Source organism: Amphiura filiformis, chromosome 1, assembly GCF_039555335.1.
Source record: "Amphiura filiformis chromosome 1, Afil_fr2py, whole genome shotgun sequence".
NCBI classification, from domain to species: domain Eukaryota; kingdom Metazoa; phylum Echinodermata; class Ophiuroidea; order Amphilepidida; family Amphiuridae; genus Amphiura; species Amphiura filiformis.
Window position 1 is genome coordinate 20,945,867 of NC_092628.1, and position 24,365 is coordinate 20,970,231.

The 24,365-nt window shown below is 36.2% G+C and overlaps 1 protein-coding gene across 1 annotated transcript in view; it reads right to left on the bottom strand.

Annotated features, from left to right (window-relative positions):
* The window catches only part of LOC140168023 (protein patched homolog 1-like), a 75,794-nt gene that overhangs the window by 37,059 nt on the left and 14,370 nt on the right, over positions 1–24,365 (bottom strand). Inside the window, 4 exon segments of the mRNA XM_072191361.1 lie at positions 5,992–6,052; positions 6,055–6,085; positions 6,758–6,827; positions 8,707–8,896. Of these exon segments, the coding sequence (XP_072047462.1) occupies positions 5,992–6,052; positions 6,055–6,085; positions 6,758–6,827; positions 8,707–8,896 (352 nt within the window).

The window sequence follows — 24,365 nt, forward strand, 5'->3', positions numbered from 1 at the left end:
ATGTATACTAACTGGCATCACGCTTCCATGGGATCTGTGAAACATAAAAGTTTGAGGTTCTCAACACTGGCCTACTTTAAGTTCACCAATTGCCTGCAACCTTTGACCTTCTAGGAGCAAAGGTCATATCTGCCTTGGTCTGTTCATATACCTTCAGGTCTGTTTAGACCATGTTCCTTGGCAGGCCAAGAATGAAGTTGACAATTCTTCAGTACATCAACTTTGTTAGAACACAGTTCCTGGCAAACAATGCAATGGGGTCTTCCCACAAAGGACAAATAGGTCAAGTTTGTACATCCAGGAGCTAAAATGATATAGGTCTAGGCCTTGATCATAGATACTAAATGCCTGATTAAGTCAATCTTTCACTGAGATCTGAACTTCCTTCACACATTGCGAAAAAGGTGTTCATATTGTTTAATATATCAGGATTGGACCTCTACTGATAATACCTTTATAATACAAACATGCAAAGGCTTCAGGAATTACATGGTATGGAAAGGTCGAGCGTAACAATTTCCCATTCAAAATACAAGACAACCAGTTTTCATTGTAGGTGTAATTTCTCCACCTGTCCTGTGTTCTCAACCTGTGCCCTGCTTCTAGCACACATGGAAAGGGAAGCGATGGAATAAGCATATGTTTCGGTACATGGGTATAACAATTATAATTATCAAGAGGGGGGAACCTCTTGGCTTGCTACTGTTTTTAACGTGAGATTGCTTTGGCACATGCATGTATCTCTGGAGATTATTTATTTCAGGTAGGCCATGTATATTTTGTAGTCCTGATATTAAAGTTGCTCTACTTTGATTTGCATGGCATGGTAGCTGGAACTGTGAACTATGGCGTGATTATATTTTCCCCTTTCTCAGCATCATGTGTTGAAATTGAAATATGCGACAGTCCACCACAAAGGGCTTTAATGTCAAAAAGGTGTACAAAAATAAAAATTTCCAATACATAGAAATTTAAGCTCAATATCAGATCTGCATGGGTCCTAAAATTTAAATGAGACAAGTTACCATACTTTCAGAATACTGAACTGAACTGGCAAACATGCCATGAAATGACGAACCTTCTAGATTTCATGAATGTCTACACCATTTTGAACACTTTACCCCTGTATGGTTAGGGACCAAAGCTTGTCCCATAATTTCCTGTACTTGACAAAGAGTCCACTTCAATTCCAGGGGTCCATTTAAACAAACCAACTAGGCCTACAACATGCAGAGCTTTCATAATTTCCATATTTATATATTTATAAGTCCCAATTTAAACAATATTTACATTCCTGGTGGTGCTATAAATATCTGGTACTACATGTAGTAGAAGGGACACAAAAGTTATGAAAAAAAATTATCACAGATTCTCGATGCATTTGCCATATATACAATGTATTCAACATACCAAAGTCACATTAAATTAGCAAGCAAGACCCCAGTTTTACCAGGTAGACCCACAGGGACCACAACACACATGCAGTACTCCTTCAACAAAATCACCTCATCTAAAAGTACACTTGAACTTTAGCGAAGAAGCCCTTAAACTAAACTAGTTAAATTTGGCTGGGGAAAAGGAATTAAGGGTATATTCATATGTATAACATCAACATATCTGCAGCTTCATTAATTGCTTGAATATAGAATGCTTCAGATAATGAACAAACAAACAACTATAATTTGTGTCTTGTTCTTGCAATATTCCTGCATTGGTGCTAAAATTGTACTCTGCAAAGTTGTAAACTTGCAATATCACAATACTATTTAGTGGGTCAACAAGCAGAGCTGCCAACATTTGAATCTTGAAAAAAGGGAGATTTCCTGTTGCAATCAGGGAGATTTGTCAAAATGTGTACATCTTAATGGATGAAACCATTTCCTTTTCAGGGAGATGACCAAAAATTAAGGGTTCTGAAGGTTTAAAAGTAGGGAGTCTCCTGCGAAAAGAGGGAGAGTTGGCAGCTCTGCAACAAGGCATTTGCCAACAATTGGCAGTTATTACAGTAGGGAGGCAACAAAGATTTTCCTCTACCAAAAGACCTTACCCTTTTACACGCTCTACCTAATGCCAACTTTGATGCTACAGGGGTCAATCAAAGGTTGCTATCTCATGTTACTAACATACATTGCAATTTGGTGCTCCAACTTGAGGTGCTGCCATGAAAACCTAACCCTTTGTTTTAGTCCGACAGGATTACTGTTACACCTTGCGCTAGGATCTCCTAGAACATGTGCACCAACAAGGAATAAGTTCCTTTAACCCCAATATACTACTACACTCTAAGAATGACCTATTGACATGCTGGGTACAAAAACTCATGCTCCACATCTTCAGGTCATAATCTGAGCTCTGCTTGATCAATGAGGGTCATTACCGATGTCACTGGGAATGAGCTCATTTATGGTTCATAGTGGTCTACCTCATGCATCAAATCAAGCTCAAGCACAAATTCCAACTTCTTAAAACCGTTTCCGGAAAAGTTGTGCCTAAAGCTCTGTTGTCATCAGCTAAATTGTGTGCACCCTTATTAAATGGGAAAGTACATCAACTTGTTAAGGGGTGTCCTTTGTTTTGGATCTGCACAAGTGCCAGGACTACCGATTTATTTCTGGGTAGCACAGGTCCAGGGGTAGCAAGAGATCTTTAAGGCCTATATATTTTGGGGTAATTTTTAGTGCTCAGAAAGATAACAGGTTCTCTGGAGAAAGGGAATTATGTTCTCCCACTTCCATGGGGTACTCCATTTCCTCCTTCTAAAGCCTAATCACAGAACATGAATGATCCAGGGCTGAAAAAGTAGTGGGAATCCATGAGCTCCTTTTAGAAACATTTGATTTCCAAAAATAAAGAATTACATCAAAAAATGATATGGGGAATAGTTTCTTCCTGTAAGTTTGATGGGAAATTGAGCATATTTACCCAAAACATATATTTTCCCCAGCCCAAGAGCAAATTTCCCTCTTTCAACTTATTCACAATCTGGCATATATCCTCCAATAATCTGAAACAATCTACCTTAAATTTGACTACATGTATTCATTGGAACTCCTGAAAATTTAAACAAATTGCTATTAGCCTGCAGTGAAATCCCCCACTCCTATGAATCAAGTCTCATGCTCATTCAAATCAAAGGCCTTAACAACATCTACATGTAGAATATCCATTTTCCACTCACTGAAAACCATGACAACCTGCCTACTTTACATGTAGATACATTATACATTGTATGCAATGCGTAGGCAACTATAATAAAATCATGAAATTTGATGTCAATGAAACATGTTTCCCCCTTTTTACTAGATACATTTTCACATTTGGTAAAGTACACATGGGGGCCAAGAGGGTATCTCCGACTTGTTATTGTGAGGTAAATTAGGGGGGGCACAAGGGTAATCGGCGGCTAACATATTACATGTGTGGTTCCCTCCCTGCTACTTGATAACCTACAAATCGGCACATCAAATATTTTTCACTTGTTCAATTTTGAAAAGTGGAGTAATGTTGTCATTCTGACAGCTACTGGAGATACTTTGCAAGTATTGAGAATCAAGGCACTTTGATGAATTGAACCTTTGCGAGAGATTGATTGAATTTTTATAAGCTCAACAGGTTTTAGGTGAGGGTAATACCACAAAATTTGATATTGAAGTTTAAATTTTGGTATGAAGTTACATTTTTGTGGCAACCTTCAGATTGCTCTTGACCTACATGTCAAACTAAAGGAGGACTCAAATATCAGGGTCAAGGGTAAAACGGCATCAACACTCTTAAACCACAAAGCTGTATCTATCTTTCAATATATAGACTATATTAAATAATGATATTTTCACACTATACTTCCCTTTACACTGGGTTTTCACTTTTTGTCAACACAAAGTAATTCTGAAGTAGTTTGGAGTTTCACAATCACACACAAACCAATGTCTATGTCAAGGTTATGCCATCTGGGGGTGATGTATTTCAACAGGAATAGCCAAATTTGTTATCATGGTTCTGCAGATTCCAAATACACGCCCCATCTGACAGTTTTGAAACTTTCCAATTTTTTAATGAAACTAAAATGACCCAGAAACAGACTCACAGGAGATAATGTCAACTCACATACCACAGAATAAACACAATTCACTTCTAAAGTAAACATACTCTTCAACTTATGGTAAACTTCTTTTCAGTCTTTATGCTCATTTGAAAATCAAAATAATATCTCCTTTGACAAGCAAAGAGGACTCCACTCAAAGAGCAGCACAAAAAGTAGGCTCTTATCTGTTTAGAAAATCCAGGACCACCCTTGCTATGTTTAGATGATGTCCATACTCTTACAATGTGGTGACTGTCAGATAATTGTAAACAACATAATTTCAAGAAGCCTTAAATTTTCTGCATTTTGCTAAACTGTCAAGTAGTAAAATAATTGGGCTAAATAGCAAAAGGCTACAATGTACACAAATCATGAAAATGGCGGGAACTGGGACTGTACTTGGATGGACTTGGTCAGTCAAGATTTTCTGGAAGTGGTAAAATGACCCTAATATATCACAGGAAGCTTGAAAACTCTGAAAATGTCCTGATTTTTTTCTAAAACTGTGTCAAAATTAATTCATTTTAACTCCATACAGCTAAAACAAATCCCCCAAATGCAAAATCTGGGTTGGTTAGGCCAGTAGTTACACAATTTTGTGATAGGTAATGGTGGACTTCTCAGAAAGACATATAAACACATTCTTCACAAAAGTCCTCATAATGTTAAGGAAGGCTATTTTCCAAGCTATTTCTGCAAGTGCTCAAAACAATTCAACAAAAAAACAACTATTTGACTGTTTGCGCAGTACGACCATGTTGCGAAGCATAATTTATCTGTGCGAAACTAGACCTTACACCTGCATGTTTACAAAATTAATACACACACTACATGATGTATATTTGTCTGATAAGTCATGAATGAAGTCTTTAGGGTCCTTTAGTAAGTGTCTACTACTCATTTTATATCTTTGTATTTTATCAAAACTGTTAGAATTTGAATGTCATAAATCATAATCATATTTTGTATGTTGTTGGATACCATCACATAATTTCAAAGAGTTGTTCCACAAATGAATCTACCCCAGAACCTATGACCCAAAACTAGGGTTGGTTGTATTCATTATAAATTATGCATGTTCCACTTTTTATTTCAAATTTGGTCATCAACATTCAATCATTCTTAACTTCCTTACATTATGTTATTCACAATTTTGAGCCTGAAGCAGACAGCACAGAAGAGGAATAAATTTCATGTTGTTTGCACAGGAGTATAATACAATCCGAGTGCAAATTTTCTAACTAAGAAGGGCATAAGAGGGGGCGGAAAGATAAAAAGTGCAGGCAAAGTTTAAAAGGGGAAACTTTGTTGTCAGATACTACTAGGTCTGTATTTGGAATTTTTTCGCACTTCTTTCAAGAATGAGCACATTTATACAATTATTAGTGATGCTTTTATGACACATAGAGGCCAACTTACATGTATGTTTAGAAGCAGGATGTGCACATCTCGCTCATGTCCGTATCACTCAGATTCCTTTCTCAAATTCAATTTTTAATCGAGCAAAAGATCTTTTCTAACCATTTTTAACATCAATTTGACTGTCAATTGAGAGGAAAATGTAGACCTAGCCATTATTTTGCTTCTCTGCATGATCTATAGCCTAATAATACTATACAGTGATCAGCCTTTGAGAGGATACAAGGATATAAGGCCTCCCCTTTCCCCATCAAGTTCAAGATTATCATGCAAGCCTTTACAATTCTTTCATCTTTTGCTGCTGGAAGCTAATTAAGCATATAGGCTGATCTCATTGTCCGACCAAAGACTGTTACAGTCTATGGTCTGACTAGCAAATTTCTATTACTATTACATTTTCAGCTTGCTTTTCATGGTACAAGTTAACCATCAGCAAGAGCAAAAAGGATTGGGACAACAGATTTTAACGTAACAAAAATACAAATACTTACGGAATATGTATTATTCTTCGGGCCCAATAAACGGGACCCTCCCAGAAGCAATCCAACGGGTAATTATAGTACAAGGCATTAATTCATTAATTATCTGAAAGAAACAAAAAATAGAAGTACAGAAAATCAATCAAACGGTACATAGTGGACTAGATTCATAAGGATCATTAGGAATCAGAGCCAAACAGAGCAAAAAAACCCGTAATTAACAGAGCTCATCCAGATCTTGCAATTAAGGTATTTCTTGTCACTATTGTCCCATGTTGCACTGAATAACAAATCACTACAGGGAAGAAATGGATTGTTGTAAGTGTAAGATATCTGATATGTAAGATATCTGATGATGTTTGTATGGTATGCAGGAGGTTCCTGGTTCAGATCCGGGCAAAGGTTCTTGCTTACGTTCCTTGTGGATTTCTCTATTCTTGTTCTATATCTTCTCTGATTATAGTCATTTATTTTTCTGATCCAAAAGAATTTGAATTTCATATGTGTATGTTTCAGCAACACCCATTGCCTTCTTCAACACTTGATGAGGATAAACAAAATTATAATTTCTTAATGAAACAAGGTTCTTAGCATGAGCAAAGGATGCAGATGTAAGTAAAATGAAGGCTGCAAAAGAAGTGACTGAAATGATGAGGGGAAGAAGAATACAAAGGCAAAGTGAATAGGAATACGATTAAAAGTGAATAGGAACTTTCCATTTTGCCTGTTTGTTAGTCTTATCTATACCGATTTTTGAGAGAAATAAATGTGTACTTACACCATCTAATAAATTATCCTCAAAAGAAGGATATGGAGTTATATAACATACATCCCTGAAATCCCAAGTCCTGTAGAAAAAATAATAAAGAGAAACACATTACAATTACAGCAGGTGATAAAATATTTTGTTTTTTGAACTTTTATCATGGCAAAAATGGTGTACCGTATATATTTCATACTAGATAGGAAGCAGCATGCAAAACCTGATCATGCAGATAGCTGTAAGTTTGTAGAACACAGGCAAATAAATCCCAAATAACAATTTACCCATTCATCCTATGTAAATTCTTGCTCCAGTGAACATGATAAATACATTTTAGTTTTTGCTTTCTTTGTTGATGCTGTTGTTCCTTTCTTTTCACTATTTTTTTTGTTGAGCAAAAGTTCAGCTGATGTGTATATACATGAGGGTGATAAATATAAATTTGTTCTCAAGTTATAAATCCATGTTGCAACTTCAAGCCTCAAAATAGCTTTTCTAACTTCCATGTTTTGTGGCCAAATTGCACTACTTGAAGTAGAGGAGGTGCAATTGGGGGGGGATGAGGTGCTATATAGAATCCTTATCATAAAGTGTATCATTTAATATTATTTAGCACCTCACTTAGAAAATCTATCGCAAAGTTTGGAGTGCAAATTGCGATTCCATACAGCTTAATTTGACGTCTGAATACATGTACAACATCATACATTAGTTGCATAAAGTTGAGTTCTATCTCATAGAGCAACATCAACACAGCAACCTTACAGTGACCTGGTACTACTCTGACTCTTTCCAGCTAAGAACCCATTTTGAAGTCCTAATTTGATTAGCCCACAACAACTAGGGGCCACCAAGAAGATCAAAGCAAATTTTGCCGCAACCTTGCCATCCCTTGTAAATGCCATCACAACCTAATACACAATTCAAAACCTGTATTAACCTCAACACTTGACCCATTGACCTTTCAGTACACTGAGGATGAGTTTGGATACCTTAATCATGCAGAAGTCTAGTGTCAAGTTCATTAGTGTATGGAGGTCAGTTAACTGAGGCTTGGAGTATGGTGATACTGGATACCAGTATGGCATAGTATCTTGTGACCCCTGTGGGATGGGCCTGAGTGAGGGATAAATATCTAGGGATTTGCTAAGATAATTTTCCTGAAGTGAAGTATATTATCATTGCTGATGTAGTTGGTATGGCCTGCTTGGAAAAGATTCAAGAATGGTACATGTACAACAGAAACTTTTAAAAAATACATAAATATTTTGGATGGCATCTCATCTTGTGATTGGTAGTGATGTAAACAGCATGTCTGTAGGTAGGTATGTCATGGCATAGAGTGCCTTTACACACAAGCATTTTCTGTGATTCCAAAAATATGCACATGAAGAGCAAACCAAAGTTTGATGACCTCCTATGAATGAAAGTCTGTTTGGTAAGGATCTGAGTGATCCCCCTCCCTCCCTCCCTCCCTGAAAGGTAAGTGTGAAATGTTGACAATTCTAACTCGAAAAGTCAATTTTAACATAAGTTCTCTTTTTGCACATTTATTCCGACTTATTGACCCTCTCCCGAACGAAAGGACTTACATCATCAAACTTATGGTTTGTACCCCGTGATTAATGTACAGAGCATACTAGTTTTCCTCGATATAGTCTGCACTTTTTTTTGGAAATGCAAATGGCCAACTGTCTCTGTCAATTTTTTAACAAACAAAAATACAAAAATAAGTAACCCCCATGAGAACTACCTGCCGATTGGCCAAAAAGAAGTTTTCATTATCAATTAGACCAATCGGCAACATTGAATAATTTCACCACGCAAAAAAATTTGGGTGAATTATTTGCAAAGCTCCATTCTGATTGGTGATTAAAGTGAAGATATCAAGTAATTGACCAATCAGAGGCAATGTTAGATCGGCAGGTAGGTCTCATGGGGTTAAAAAGAAGAAAGGTACTTACAGCCCATACATATCTACTTCTATTTGAGTTGCTAATAACGCAGACCTCACGTGTTGTAATAAAGCTTTATGCGTGAGGATATCGGTTCCCTGATTCTGCGGCGTCTGTATAATAATTTGATGTGTAATCCCTTCCCCTTCCCCGAGAGTTTGTTTGGTATATCTAAGTTCTCTTTGTAATCTTCCACCAACTGTAAGAAGAAAAAAGAATTGTACAATTAGTTACAAATATATCTGACGGCAAGTTCTGAAACAAACAGCAATAATTTTATATGCAAAATAATATTCATAACGAAGACATGATCAACATTTATAACAATTGCTCTATTTTACTTGTTCGTCACCTTCATTTAACATTGTTTTATAAGAAAATTTATCTCAGCACATCACATTCCATTATTAAAGGAATTTTTATTAGTAGTCTTGTTTGTGTCTGTACTTAGTGGGCAGACCAGTAACAATATTTTCACCAAAAAATATAGTCATATCATGAACATATATACAATATATATCATGAAAATAAAATCACAGATCAAGTCAAAGTCATTGGACAAGCTATTTTTGTCAGGTAGAGTCCAGTCAGTGACACTGTACAATTTACATGGGAAAATTAAGAAATTTATAGTAGAAATTGAGAACTTTAGTAGACATGAGTCCCATTCATTTGTATTGAGTTGCGAACCAGGACCCAACTACACATTACACAAGTCTGAATCATACAGGTTCATTTATGATGACCATTGGACAATGACCAGCTGGCTCATACATTTCAAACTTTGAGGTACATGTATGTGAAACTTGCCGAAGCAAGTCTTTTTAGGCCCCTGATCTAATGATTTAATCTCATTATCAAGAGAAGATGTTAAACCAGAAAAGAAAACATTACCAAGGAGGATGAAAGAGATGACCACACACTTCCTGCTTACCATCCTCTCACATCATCATCGTACCCATCACTGCAACACATCTACCATAGCAACAGCTTCAACAATATTTTCCTTAATCTATAAGCACAACAGTACGCAAATAACACCCTGCTACGATGATATTTTACCCGACAGGGATGGTCGCCATGGTTTAAAGGGGCTGGAGTAGAGACTGCCTATGGATGCCTGCAAGTCACAGGTACCCATAGCTATGAATGGATGACGAGGCTCATCTTATGAGCAATCTCTCTTTAACATTTTTAAAGGAAGAAAAAACTCTGCTGGTGTGACTGGCATAAAAGATGACCAGGAACAGATCCACAAAGAATGATTGTAATGTTTTATTTTAGGGGCTGTGGATCATTACAAAATTTGAGTCAACTCATATGATTCTCTAATCATAAACTTGTCTTGACAATCAAAAGGGATTCAAGTTGGGCAAAGACCTACATTGTTTAGAACTGAATATGATCTTAATTCAAGACTTATAAGCATCTTTATGCCTTTGCTCTGAAGATGCTCCCTCTACGTAATATGTGGATCCTGGCTTTCTCTACGGAAGTCAATTTGACCAAAATTCCTTCCCACAAGGTAATAGGTGCATAGCATTATAAGATACAGCTCTGAGGTTGATCATCTCCTTTGTTATGCAATATGCATATAACTTGGAGGTGTATCTCCTTTATTATACAATGCATATTGTATTGGGCAACAAAAGTTCGGTCAAACTTACATCTGGTTGAGATACCCATGATCCATGTTGGAATTACTATAATAAGGATATCCTGAAAATCATAGCCCTAAAAATAGCTTAAAAGAGTGTTTTTATTCCAAAAATTCTACATTTAACAAAATCACTAATTGCAGAGAAGAAGAGGTAGCATTATTTAACAAGAAATATGAGGCACCAATGGAAACAGGCTTCACCATGCTCGTTTTTGTTATCCTCTTTGAAAATCAAGGAATTCATTTTTCAAATCTTTAAAAAAAAAGGCGAAAATAAAACTCAAAAGTCATATTTGATTTCAAGTTTTCAACACAAGAATCATTTTCTTGCAGCATGTCTTCCAACATGCATTGGAAACTTATTGCACAAAATGCTTGTCCAAAGGCCTGTACAATGTACACTGATAGGCCTATGTATAAAAAAAAAAAATACCGGTAATAAAAAAAAAAACTCTTCAGGTTTTCAATTTCTCACAAGCTTGGAGACTCTGGTTTTATTAAGGTGGCATATATGTCTAAGGCACAGTGCTTCCTAAGCACCTCGACAAGATTTCACATTCTCTCGTAACTTCCCATCACATTGAGTCCCTTTAAAATGTTGTATTGTAGCGGTGATACTAGCACTACAGCAGTAATTTCATTGGAGATCGTTGTATGACCTTTGCGATGGTATGGACCACCTCAGATGTCTACACATACTAGCCTAGCTTGTTCAGTGTATACCCAGTGTCATCTTATCATGCTTTAATGTTGTTTCATCGTGGCCAGATAGGGCTGGTACATAATTTTCAAATAGGCATGTTTGTACTACTAATGGTATGGGCCACATGCACAGGGTTGGAGAAAATAGGGGGCAGACTTTAGCATGAATATTGCTGCCCTGAGAGATTTTGAATTGGGTCAAGGTTAAGGTTGGGCGGTAGAGATGCTACCACAGATCATTTCAGGATCTGTGATGCCACTCAGTTTCACTCAAAAACCTGAAACGGTGAGAAAAACCGGAAAAAGCATGTGAATGCAGGCTAAATAGCCCCAAAACAAGTTTTTGTTTTTTTTACTTCAAGGAAAATAAACATTTTTTTAAGAATTGCACATCCTGAACACTGTAATTATTTCATAAGTATCATGGTATAAAAGTAGGTCAATAAGAACAGGGGTGTATCCAGGTGATATATTGTGCCTTCATTTTTGACTTCATCCTTAGTGGTCTAGTGGAGTGGTTCTCTCCTCAAGAGGCAACCCATGAAGGGATCCAGCGCCCCAACCACCAATTGTGGTTAGCCCTAAATTTAACACACAGGCTATTACTTAGGTGTAGTAAAATATATATATTCATCAGCATTAGTTCTGAAAACGTTATCTCTCACTGGAAAATGTGACCATTCTAGCAGCTTCTCAAGATTAGACCGATTTTTTTGTAAAATAATACTAACCATGTCAATTGCAACAATGACACAATCAACTTGACAACAAACATCCAACTTCCCAATGTTTCTCTGAAGTTCACAACCTCTTACTTTGGCAACCAAGGCAAGCATCAGGGAGGTCAAAGGTCAGGGTCAAGGCCAAGGAGAGTAATCAAGAAATCAAGGCAGAAGTTAACTGGAGAGGGTAGATATGGTATGAGAGATATGCAGGCAAATCTTAGGCCTCCCAGTGAGTATAGAGCCCACCCTGGTTCTTAGGCTCAGACATGGTGACTCAATTGCAGTGCTTCAGGGCTGTAGATAAGTGTGAGTGCATTGAGTGAATATTTAAAGGCGAATCCTCCGATTACAATTGCCAGCCTCGTTCTTTCTGTTATTAGTAGAAAGATGTATGCTACAAAATATAGGAACACCCTCATTGTATTGCAGTAGAGAATTGTTTGATGTAAAGATGCAAGGTCTAAAATTAGAGTCTATTATGCACTCAACTAAATGAAGCAGTTTGATAGGGGTGTGCTGCGCCAAACCTTGAGAACTGAAAACTGATTTCCGGGCAAAAAATGCCTTCTGAACTGAAATTCAGATATTTTTAGGGTTCTAGTGAACTGAAATAAGGCCATATAATTATTACAGGTTGTAGATCAAGCTATGAAAATTCAGTTTCTACAATTTTGGGAATTGTACTCAATTGGAGCTTATGAACTGGTGCATGCACCCCAACTGGAGGTCTTTGGAATTGCTAGAAGCACCTCAAAAAGGGTCCTGATGATTCAATATCAACCTCATCATCCCGATATTGCCGAGCCGTAGATCTTTGTCCTGCAATATTAAACAACGTTCTAGAAACATTGCAGAACATTTTATGGCCAGACCACTATTCACACATTCAGTATAAACCATATCATGACAACCCCCATCACAAACCCTAGAAAGATTCTGACAACATGCTCTCCATGGGGTGTATCCATTTGCTATAGGGTCATAAGGTCAATTGAGTACTGTGACCTTTGACAAAGATGACAGTACAGAAAGTTGTTTAGCCAGATCACTAGTTCAAGCATGTATGTAACCAGATGACACTGTCTCTCATTTCATTTCATTATATCATGTTATGAGAACACATTGTTGGGACATATCCATTTACTACGGGGTCATGGAGTATATTGAAATATGACCTTTGACATCATTGTCAGTGCCAAAGGTTCTTCACTCAGTTTGGACCATAGATCCTGGGCATATAGATCCAATAATCCAATTTAACTAAATCATGTTCTCCTATTTCCTGAATTTGTCTCATCACAGATACCCAGTATATCTGTGGTTTCATGTGCCATCATGTCTGTTTGGCAACACTGCTCTAGTGCTCTTCTCTGAGATGAAAAGCCTGGACATTCGGAGGTCAAAAGTTCAATTAAATGATTGAAGCAACCATTGGTATAGCTGACCATATGGAATTAATGGCAGTTGGTTGTTTCCCAATTTGATGAGAAAAGATTTGCTTGAAACATTAAACACAACTTGCACAAGAAAATTAGTAAATTAAATTTGGTAAAGGGGTTTATACTCTAAACTACTTAGTTCAGGTGTCCTTTTTCTGTAAGTGTACCTTGAACTAGATCATCCATTTTGAAAATCGGTAAAATGAAAATATTATGGGAATCGCAATGTTTTCAAATATGAATTTTGTACCATGTGTGCCGGTAGTGTCATAAGACACCGCTATAACACAACAATAACACAGTAACTCTCCTACCAAGTGGCTGAGAAAACAACATCACTGATGGCCTAAAATGTGATGACTATGAGAATCGGTGCTATCAGAGCGAACTTGAGCTGGAATTGATGGATATATTTGGCATGATTAACCAGTTTCCTTGGTAGGCAATATCACATCACTGCAAAATGGTTTAGGTCCTGTATACAAAAAAATTGGTAGGGAAGACATACTAGTTTTAGGGTAAGCAAAGGAGCAAACATGATCTTGGAAGTCCAAAAACAAACCAAGATTTTCCAAAAAAAACCCAAAAAAAACCCAAAAAGCAATTTTCTAAAAAAACCAAGATTGTGTCAGGCCTATAGGGCTAGGCCTACAAACCATACACGTAAGTCCAATTATGTTAACAAGAGGCAGCCTATTCATTAAAATAATTATAATATCAAATCGAATTTATGAAGTCTTGGTCTGTCCATGCCTACACCTCTCCTTTCAACAAAACATGATAAATATGATAAATACCAGCTCAATCAAATTCATATCACACAAATAAGGACCAGGGGATCTAGGAATGTCTTGACACACAAAAGAGCAGCACTGCATTGCAGACCTGGTCCTGATATTTCTGACACCTCATCCTTCTAGCTTCACACCTTTTGCAACACAGGTGTTCCATTGCTAAACCTAACTGACATTCGAAGGTTACCACATCAACTTTTAAGCCCAATTGGGTGATTTTTAGTAATCTTCATGCAACTTTTGACCATTTTCTCTCCCATAGAAATTTATGATAACTAGACAAATTGGGCAACTTTTCCATGATTTGGGCTGAAAATATTGCATCAACCTTACAACATGAAATATCCCCCAGGATGCAACAGAAGACAATTTGACTGGAATCAGCAAGAATAAATGAGTATGACCAAATACCAAACATCATTGATACCTCAAATACTGATGATGGACCCTTGCAAGCTGGTTCAGCTTGCGGCACAAACTTATAAACTTACAATTGCTTGAACCTCCAAATGCAAAAATTAAATATTTAAAAGGAGCTGGCATTTTCTTTGGAAGGGTGAGTCCCAATATACTGGGGGGTTCATAAATTTTTGAAAAGAAAAAACTGATTTCAATACAATTTTAGCCTGTTCAAGGGGTAAGCTGTATCGGTGGTGGGGGTCATAAAACTTTTGTTGCCAAAATAGGGGGGAATCGCAATTTTGTTGATGGCAACTTTTTGTAAATTTGGGACCCCCCTTCCAAAGAAAATGCCATCCCCCTAAGTCACTCTTGGTATCCAGAATATCGATAGCCACTTTGAAAGTCACTGAAGTCGCAATTGAATCAAGTCTATATCTGTTGAGTGCGTGCCATGGACAAACTGGATTTTGAATTTTCCCTTTAAATGTAGTGTGTATAGTGAATGATGAGTACTGAAGTGTTGGCACAAGAGGCTGGTTATTTACATTTGTATGTAGACTAGTAGATCGTGTATGCTGTATGGCTATATGATGCCGGAATTATTCATAAAGAATGTAATTTGGTATCAATGAACAGCGCATTTACAATGAAGAGCCTATTTCAAATGTAAAATAGCCCACCAACTTTGCTGCATCGTCAAACTTACTCAGAATTCACTTAACAAAGCTAGCTAAACACCTCTAAAACATACAATGTGTACTATAAAAAAGACACAATACCTGCGGCCCTTCCTATAGTACGATAGATAATAGATTCTCCAATTAGGCGCCTTAATGTATGGTAGCCCACCCGAGGTTTTTGTTCCAATGCAAGGTATTGATTAGGCATTGATTATTGATACCTTCGTGTATTGTCGGATAACATTTATTACACATGCAACTTTTACTTTCTGGTACCAGTGAGTGGGAGCTACAGTTTGGACTTTATCAGAAGCTTAACTTAGTCCGACGAGTAGGACCTGTTTTTTTTTCTCACTCACAGACCATAAACTCTCTGATTGTGCAAGAAAGAGGAAAGTCTGAGAACCACGATCAGAGATTGAGTAGATGGTCTGCGACTACGAAAAAATTGTGTCATACTCATCGGACTAGTCCGTCAAACTTACAACCACCACTTTTTATGCAGGAGCTGTGCCCTCATCAAATCAAAGAATGTTGGTTGGTGTGTGTATGGAGGGAGGGAGTGTGTGGAGGGGGTGTGTGGGGGTTGCATGAATTTGCATACAATGTACAAGACTGACATCTAAATTTTAAAAAAAAATTTCTTTAGTAGTCAAAATATTTAATATGTTGCAGTTTTCTTGAAATAAAATCATTTTGATGACTGTTGAAATTTTAATCCTGGGTGAAGTCTGCACCCCACTAAAAAATCCATGGATGTACAAACAGCTGACCACCCCCACCCCCGCATAAACAAACATCACATGCATGAAATTAAGTCATGGCTCCTATATTTTGTCGCATACGAGCACTTTAAGCAGGCTTGTTGGCATTTCCCCATATTCAAAATTTATTTTCCAATCATAAATATTACACAATATCTGTTGATAGGTAATATGAAGACCACCAAACAAACACTTTGTTATGTTTTGTTTGAAACAGCATCAAAAATTGAGTAAATTGCACTTTTCAAGTGCTCATCTTCAAATAATTGATCATCCCGTGGGTGGCACTCATTATTTGCCACCATTAATCAGCCATTATTGCTCTTATAAAGTATTATTCAAAGAATGTTGCAAGAAGTCGAGAAAGTTTTGAAATACTTGTGGAAAACCGAGATGACGCGTTTGTGTTACCATGGTTCTTTTATGTTCTCTTGAGAAAGTGAGAACCCAGGTGCGTCACCATCAATGGAGGGGAGATGTGTTACCTTGGGGTGGTGTGCCGATACTGAATAGCATCAACCCCAATGGTAGAGTTTAGGTGATTGTATTTTCATTCTATAGTGATGAAATTTGACCCCATGGCTTTAGGTATGAGTTTTGATACACATAAACCCCCAGTTTAGTAGAAAACATTATTTGCCTGCACAAAATGGCGAACCATGTCTTCAGGAATTGTAAACAATAAGGTGTAGTTTTGTTGGATATCAGAATTCAAACACTATCAAGTTTTATTTCTTTCCTGGTATTTGCAAAATAAAAAATTTTCTCCCTTTCTTTTGATTTTAAAGGCTAAATAAACTAGCACTTGTGTGCATGCATATTGAATACTAAATAGCATGATAAAAGCATCAGTGTAGTTTTCATTTGTCTATCTTATTTTAAACCAATTTCACACGCAAGTTTGGTTACAGTTTGTTCAGCTGGTTCCATTTTCATAGAATGTCATCATGATACAATAGTTGCAACTTTCACCAAACAATATCCTACTAAATTAATTTTGGATTTTGACATTTTCATCTCAAGGCCTTGTAATGTTTTTGGTTATCATCCCCTCCCACACCTCATTCTGGGATAAGTCAGTTTTCAAAACATTTTTAAGACTTTTATATGGCCTAGACATTATGGCATACATATTATGAAAGTTTTAGTGTCTTGGTTAGTATCACTATTGTGCATAATTATTTTGTTTGCCCAGATATTCCTTGAAAATTAATGATGCATAGTTTAATTTCTGTTCAAAATTTTAAAATAACATTTGCAAAGTACATACAATCTCTAACATTAGAAGATATGCAATGAAGTACTTATGATTTTTGCATGAAAGTCTATGTACATTAAAATTGTATACCATATAATATTTTCATCAGCACCATACATTCTGTAAATACTAAAGCTGACATTTTTATGGTATCCATTTTTCATGATGCTGTTCGGAACAATTACGGTATTTACAGTGTCTTACATTCACTATCTTACAAACAGTTACACATAAAAGATATGGATAAAAAAAATCATTTTTGTGGGCTTTCAATTAAAATTTGCAGTTGTTAAGGGAAGGGGTATATGAACGTTTGAGCAGTATTTATTGTGGGACATTAGAGCACATCAGACATATCGAATCGCATTCTGAATACAAAGAATGTCCTTCTGATATCAAATAATTTTGATTTTTTGAAATTCGCAATGTAATACACATTTTATGGCAAATCATTAAAAATTGATATTTTGATATTTAACAGTACTCAAGTAAACTTTATAAATCTGATGATTTATATTTAAAGTGTATGTAGGTGGGATGAAAAGCCGAAAATCAATTGAAAATTTTGACATTTCGTATTGAAGATATGGATTTTTTTTCCCAAAACACCAACAAAAAATGAGTCTTTTGGGGAAAAAAATCCATATCTTAAATATGAAAGGTCAAAATTTTCAATTGATCGTCAGCTTTTCCTCCCAGCTACATACACTTTAAGAATATATCATTAAATTTATGAAATTTACTTCAAGGACTGTTATATCTCAAAAATGTGAAAAATATCAAATTTTATTAATTTGTCATAAAATTTGTATTATATCGTAAATTTCATAAAATGAAAATTATTTGATATCAGAAAGACATTCTTCGTATTCAGAATGCAATTCGATATGTCTGATGTGCTCTCATGTCCCACAAAAAATACTGTCGAAACGCTCAAAACAGTTCCCTTAAAGTAACTTCAAAAATAAACACCTTGCAAAAATATCCTGCCATGAAAGTACAGTAGATCCCAAGTCACTAATCACCACACTCAACCCCCAGGCCCCTTTCCTTTGCAACTTTGTTGACAATTTACAAGGAAAGTCCTTTTACTTCTCCTCAACAAGTGTCTGAATCGAGCCATTTCATCCACACTTGTGTCTATTGGGAAGATGTTTGTTGTTATTGTCACTACTCCCAAATCAGTTATGGGATAATTGCCGATTCAAATTCCTGCATAATGATTTCATACTGCTCTACTGTAGCTATCTACATGTACATGTACAGACCCACAATACTACTTTTGTAACACTACGATAATTGTGACACAATCATAAACAATGGTAAAAAACACTAGTTTAGACCGGGTCTGGTACATGTATGTTCTTCTGATGGTTTACCACATAGCCTAGCTCCATCTGATATCGGACCCAATTGTTCATTTCAACTTACAAATCGGTTACATTGAATAAGTAAATGACACACATTGACATGCAAGAAACTGGCAAATTGATAAACTCAATACTTATTAAAAGGATTTTATAGCAAAATCAATGTAAACAGTGAGCTCTTTTTCTACTCATTGGTCAATGAAAAAAAGAATCTATCATTGACTGAACTATAACTTCCCATTTAGACAATTGTGAATACACAGGACTGTGGATTGACAATTGATGTGAAATTCACAGAAAACTGTATACTGGTTCTGATTGTCTTTTCAATGTGTTTACTGAACAACTGCCATTATATTACCACATTCTTATCCCCCTTACTTTTCATGGGTGTCACCAGCAAGATGTCAACAGAATCATTTCTACTGTTCTGCAAATGCAGGGCAACTGTTCACCTCTGTGCATTTTTTCATGGGGAGGACAGAATTACAGACAATTTTTTGCAACCAGCAAGCTGCTTTGGGTCAGATTCAGATGACACACAATGTATTGCAGTTTACCCGTTTATTGACTTCCAGTAGCTAATAAATTGTACAACTGTTTCTACTGCGAACATAACCTGGTCTGTTTCTACTTGACCATATATCCTACATGTAGACCATTTACTGAGGTCTGTTATTACCTTGCATCCCCTACCAACCACTTGCTAAGAAACACACAATCACTGATAGCGACATTTTCTCCAATTTCTTAACATGAGACAAAATACGCAATATTTCAGACTTCCCTTACATATGTGTACATTTATGTTAAAAAAAACCCTCTTGATATACATTGTTCTGTCACTTCACTCTCCCTTTTAAGGGCATTTTATATCAATCTGATGTATGTTCATCTGAAGCTCCAAAAAATACATTTTCCATGTTATGACATCACACATCATTACATCAAGATGGGCCACCATGACAGCTTTGTCTAGGCACCCCTGACACCATAATATCTCTTAGCCATTTACAACAATACATTAAAATGTCTTGAAAGGTCTGGAATTATCACTGTAGACATTACTGATTTCATGGTGGATGGGTTTTGGGAATGTGAATCAGTCTTGCCTTGATCATCTTCATGCACAGAGGTCACGAAAGGTCATGATGTTACTATTGAATATAAAGCCCAAAAGGAGACTTAGGGATGCACCATTAGACTTCAAGGGGGGGTTAGGAAGTTGGGGACCGGGTAAAAAAAATTGCTGCCAAAGGCTGCAAAGTTGTTGTGTGGGTTTTTTTCGCCGCCAAAAGCCAGCAATTATTTATTTTTTTAATTTTCATGCATTTATAATATATACAGTTAGGTGGGGAAAGTTTTTTTTTTTTAGTGTTGGTGGGGAAGTTTCTTTTTTGCTCATGTAGTGGGGGAAGTTTTTTTAAACTACCTACCCCCATTGAAGTCTAATGGTGCATCCCTTAATTTGAACGAGTTCAGTTGCTTACCAAACAATACGTTTTTATGTAAATTGGGACTTTGCTTAGTCAAATATAGGCCTAAAGTAGACCTATTTAAAGAAGCCTCGAAAAATGATGACTTTTGATCACAATTTCACAAATTTAGCTTGGAATTTTGAGCATCAACTGTCATTTCTTCAATTAGGCAATAGGCATTATTATTCCACATTCAGTTGACTTGAGTTGGGAAGACCAAATTAACCCTCCCTATGCAGGTGGGCTGCAGGCGACAGGTTAAAAATTTTCTTTTAAAATTTCAGAATTTAGAGAGATTTTTGACCACATTTGGAATCGGCATGAAAAATGCATTAAAATGAGTACAAACAATTCTTATATTGGTTCAGTGGTTCTTATTTAGATATCTCTTGATGTGTGGAGAAAATGGCTAGCATGCAGAGCATTAAAACAAACAAACTTCCGGGGCTGCTTCTACCAAAAGAATTGATCAAAAGAACCAACTGACAAACATACTTTTATAGTATTTAGGATGTGTTGATAAGTTTCCATAACAAAAGGAAAAAAATTCTTCACTAGACACATTCACACTGACAGCATTTTGCTCAAGCAAAACGATTTTCAAACAAAAACTTCAGGAAATCTGCCGTGTGAAAAGTTTTGCCGGTTTCAATCCATAAGTTTGTCCCCAAATTTGTCCCCATTGTCCTTTTGAGTGCTACTGACATGTGAACAAGCCATTTAGCACTACTTTCGGGCGTGCTCTGTTGATCGCTTCGCTAAGTCTGTGAGGGCCACAAACTGCAGCTACAAGCCATTTTGCGATTCTTGAGTACTGAGCTTCACCCAGATGACCTTGGTTAATTATGGTTCGATTTGGAGCGCCATGTCGCAAAACTTAAGGATTCCAATCTAGCAGTCTTCAATGGGGAATGTGTGGATCCACAGTCGCGATTGACAGGGAATAGTCATTTTCGAGTATACCGATTCTCAAGATTTCTACCCTGTCTGAACATGCCTGATATGAAAAGAGCAATGGATTCTACAACACACCCACACACACCAAACACACATTACATGCATATTGCCTACGTCACATGCAAAATTGAATAAGGAATTTTAAAAATACCACTAAACCCTCTATTGAATTTCACCCATTTCCACAAAACTCAATAGTCATAATAATCATCCTATAAGATTATGGGTCAGGGAGAAAAGAAGGGGACAAAAGGAGGATGGAACAAGTCTCACAAACTCTCAAGGGCTTGTATACATAATGTCTTTACCATTCCTGATTGATGTGGTATTGATAGCTATTATTGAAGTGTAGGCCTTCAATATTTTCACAGCAAATTTATTTTGCAAAATTCAAAAAAGTTAATTTTGCAGTAAAAATCATCAAAATTTCAGCTCACGTGACACAAACACAAGTCCATCTCTATCTGTATCAAATTCTGAAGTTTTTAGTTTCTTAAATTTACTCAACCAATTATGAAAATTAGTAAAATTTCAATGTGAGTAAAATGAAAAATGTTTTGCAGACTACTCTTGACCAGGGTGTGCTTGTGTCAATGGCTTGGTCAAGTGTTGATCCTAAAAGAAATCAATGCAGCTCTTCATTTCATTTTATGCCACCCACATTCAGTTGTCTACACAATAATAGAATTGTAAGATCACTTGACTTGAAAAGTTTTTATATATCATGGAATAAAAAGATAAATACTCCTCTCAGATCTAATCAGAGAAGATGTAAATTGGGAAACTCTGTCCATCTTTTCTGATCTAATAATAAGATCATTCACATTCCCATCCTTCAGATCATGGCCAAAAAGAAATTAATTTTGGTCTAGCTCTATCTAGGTAACACTGGCACATTTTCTATTATATTTAGCCACATATGACTATTTAATTTTAATGCAATCAAAAGATAAGTTCTCCCCATAACTTTTTTTATAAATTTCATGTTTGTGTCTCCGCTGCTACAATACACAGGCACCGTGACACTCCTAAAGGATGTTAAGCATAGACCTTCGAATGGTACTACATATGTACAGTACTTCCATGCTAAGGTGAAAGTCTGATACATATGTACTATGTAGGCCCCTACACAAAGTACAAACTTTCAACATGATGACTTGCTTGGTCCTGATTTTGTGATTAAAAAAGTTCAGTCCATGTTTCAATTCTTTTTCAGGGTCCACGTTTCAATTAAACCTCAAATTCTGCAATTCCCTCTGGATACTTCACCTACACACTATCTTTTTATACTGAATGGTGCTAAAAGGTTAATGTTCTTTTGGCTGTAGCTGATGCTAGTGAGATTTGATAACAAATGGGTTTCTACCATGTTCCTATCTTCCTACCAACAAACAGGAGTCAACAGGTTACACTAGAGTCCGAAGTTTTCCGTTTTACGGAAAACAGAAGAAAATCACGGAATCGGAGGTACAACACAGAATGTTTTCATTCTTACAGATTTTGAGTTCAGCAGCCAATTACAATTGTGCACAGCCGCGATATCGATAAAGAGATTCAATTCTGTTCGCCGATGAAAATTTCGCAATCGCTATATCGCGGTTGAGATGCATACATGTAGTCTGATTGGTATGAATGTAGGCACCTCTGTTGTTGTAGCAGTAGCGGAATGGTATTATATTGATTGGTGTGCTATACCGCTTGAGGACCACAGTTCTGGGCCCGAACATAGATTCTTGAAATTGGCTAACACATTGATAAAGTTAGCGGGAAATGATAATTAACACAATAAAAAGACTTAATTTAGAATAAGATTTCTTGCATTCCTCACAAATCCATCAACTTGATGATGATGCTACCAATTTCTTAACTTGACAAATGCCTTGTTGAGTTAATGCACTGAATTTAGGTAGATTGCTTTTATAGCACAGACCCTTTCAGTAAAACCCCCAGAAAATTCACAGTAAAATTTGAACCTCAACTGCAAAGTTCTCAAGTCTCTTTGCTCATGCATATCAGGCTTTGTGAGCAGATATTTTTGATCCAGATTTGTAAGCAAAACTTTCTAACTCAAATATTATGACAATTTTCCAAAAAATTTACACAAAAGAATCCCTAACTATAGATATGGCAGGCAACTCATGCACAGCTTGGTACCCTATGGATGCATGTCAAGGATATGCATAGCAATGATGCCTGAATAAACTAGAAACTGTCAAGTGCAGGCTGATTGGAACAAGACCACCCAGATTAGACAACATACTTGAAGTTGAACTTGTTATTAGAAGTTCCATAATGGTAGTTGATGATAGTATAGCTAGCCTCAACCTATCCAGGAGTGGTGTAATGGTGGGTTGGAAGGTTGGCTTTGTAAATTGCAATCAAATCGACAATTTTACAGTATTGGTATTTAATAAACATTTGCCAAGTTTTAAAATGCTGCAATTTTTATGTAATTGTTGCTTCCAACTTCAAGTTTCTAATTTTATTAATTTCTAGAAGTACTTGCACCCATATTTAGTTTAGTTATAGGCCCCAAACATTTCTAAAATTTCAAAACAAAACAAGATGCAATAATGCAAGTTTAATAATTTAGGAATTTTTAAAGTTTCTTCTAATTTTGTAATTCTATAATTTCTGAATAAAAATAGCCTACATTGTATATAGGCCTAGGTCGAATTATGATATAAACCTACAATGTATATCATAGTATAATATCAAGAAATCACTAACCATTTCTACCTCTAATTTAATACATGCTACAAAAATGTAATTCTCTGATTGAAAGTTCAGTGTGAGGCCTATGGGCAATATAGACCAATCTACGTTCAAAATCATGAATGAATGAACCAAACTTTCTCCAGCTACACTTACAAAAAGGCATTTCACAAAGCATTCCTTTACACAAAGCAAGGCACCTTACAAGAAGTCAGAGCTTTGTTGAGAAGGAAACTTAACATTCCATAGCCCTATTGTTCCTTAACCTTGACTCCTAAAGCTTGTAATTGTTTGTTTTCCAAGTGTAATTGCCCGATTTGATCAGAATATCCGATCAAGTGCGATTTTCTAAACTTTTGACGAGCTAACAATGACTTGATTGAATGGAATTAAAATTGTAGTAATTTGATTTAGCCGCAAGTCTTTTCTTATGACAAAATGTACTGTAAAGCCGACAATTCTGACTAAAAAAGTCTACATAATTACTTTTCGATATTAAGAATAGTAAGCTAACCTTCTCTAAGTTAGAAGCTGTGAAGTATTCTGCATTTTGAATAGGGCAAGATAATAATGATCAGAACGAAATGTTCTTTAATCTTAAACATGCATGTTACTGGTTATCATCCACTGTGTTCAAATTCTGGTTTGAATTTAGCCTAATTGATAATTCATGTTCCAAATATTGGAATGGAATCAATTCCAGCTTTTTGCATAATTTTGTTTA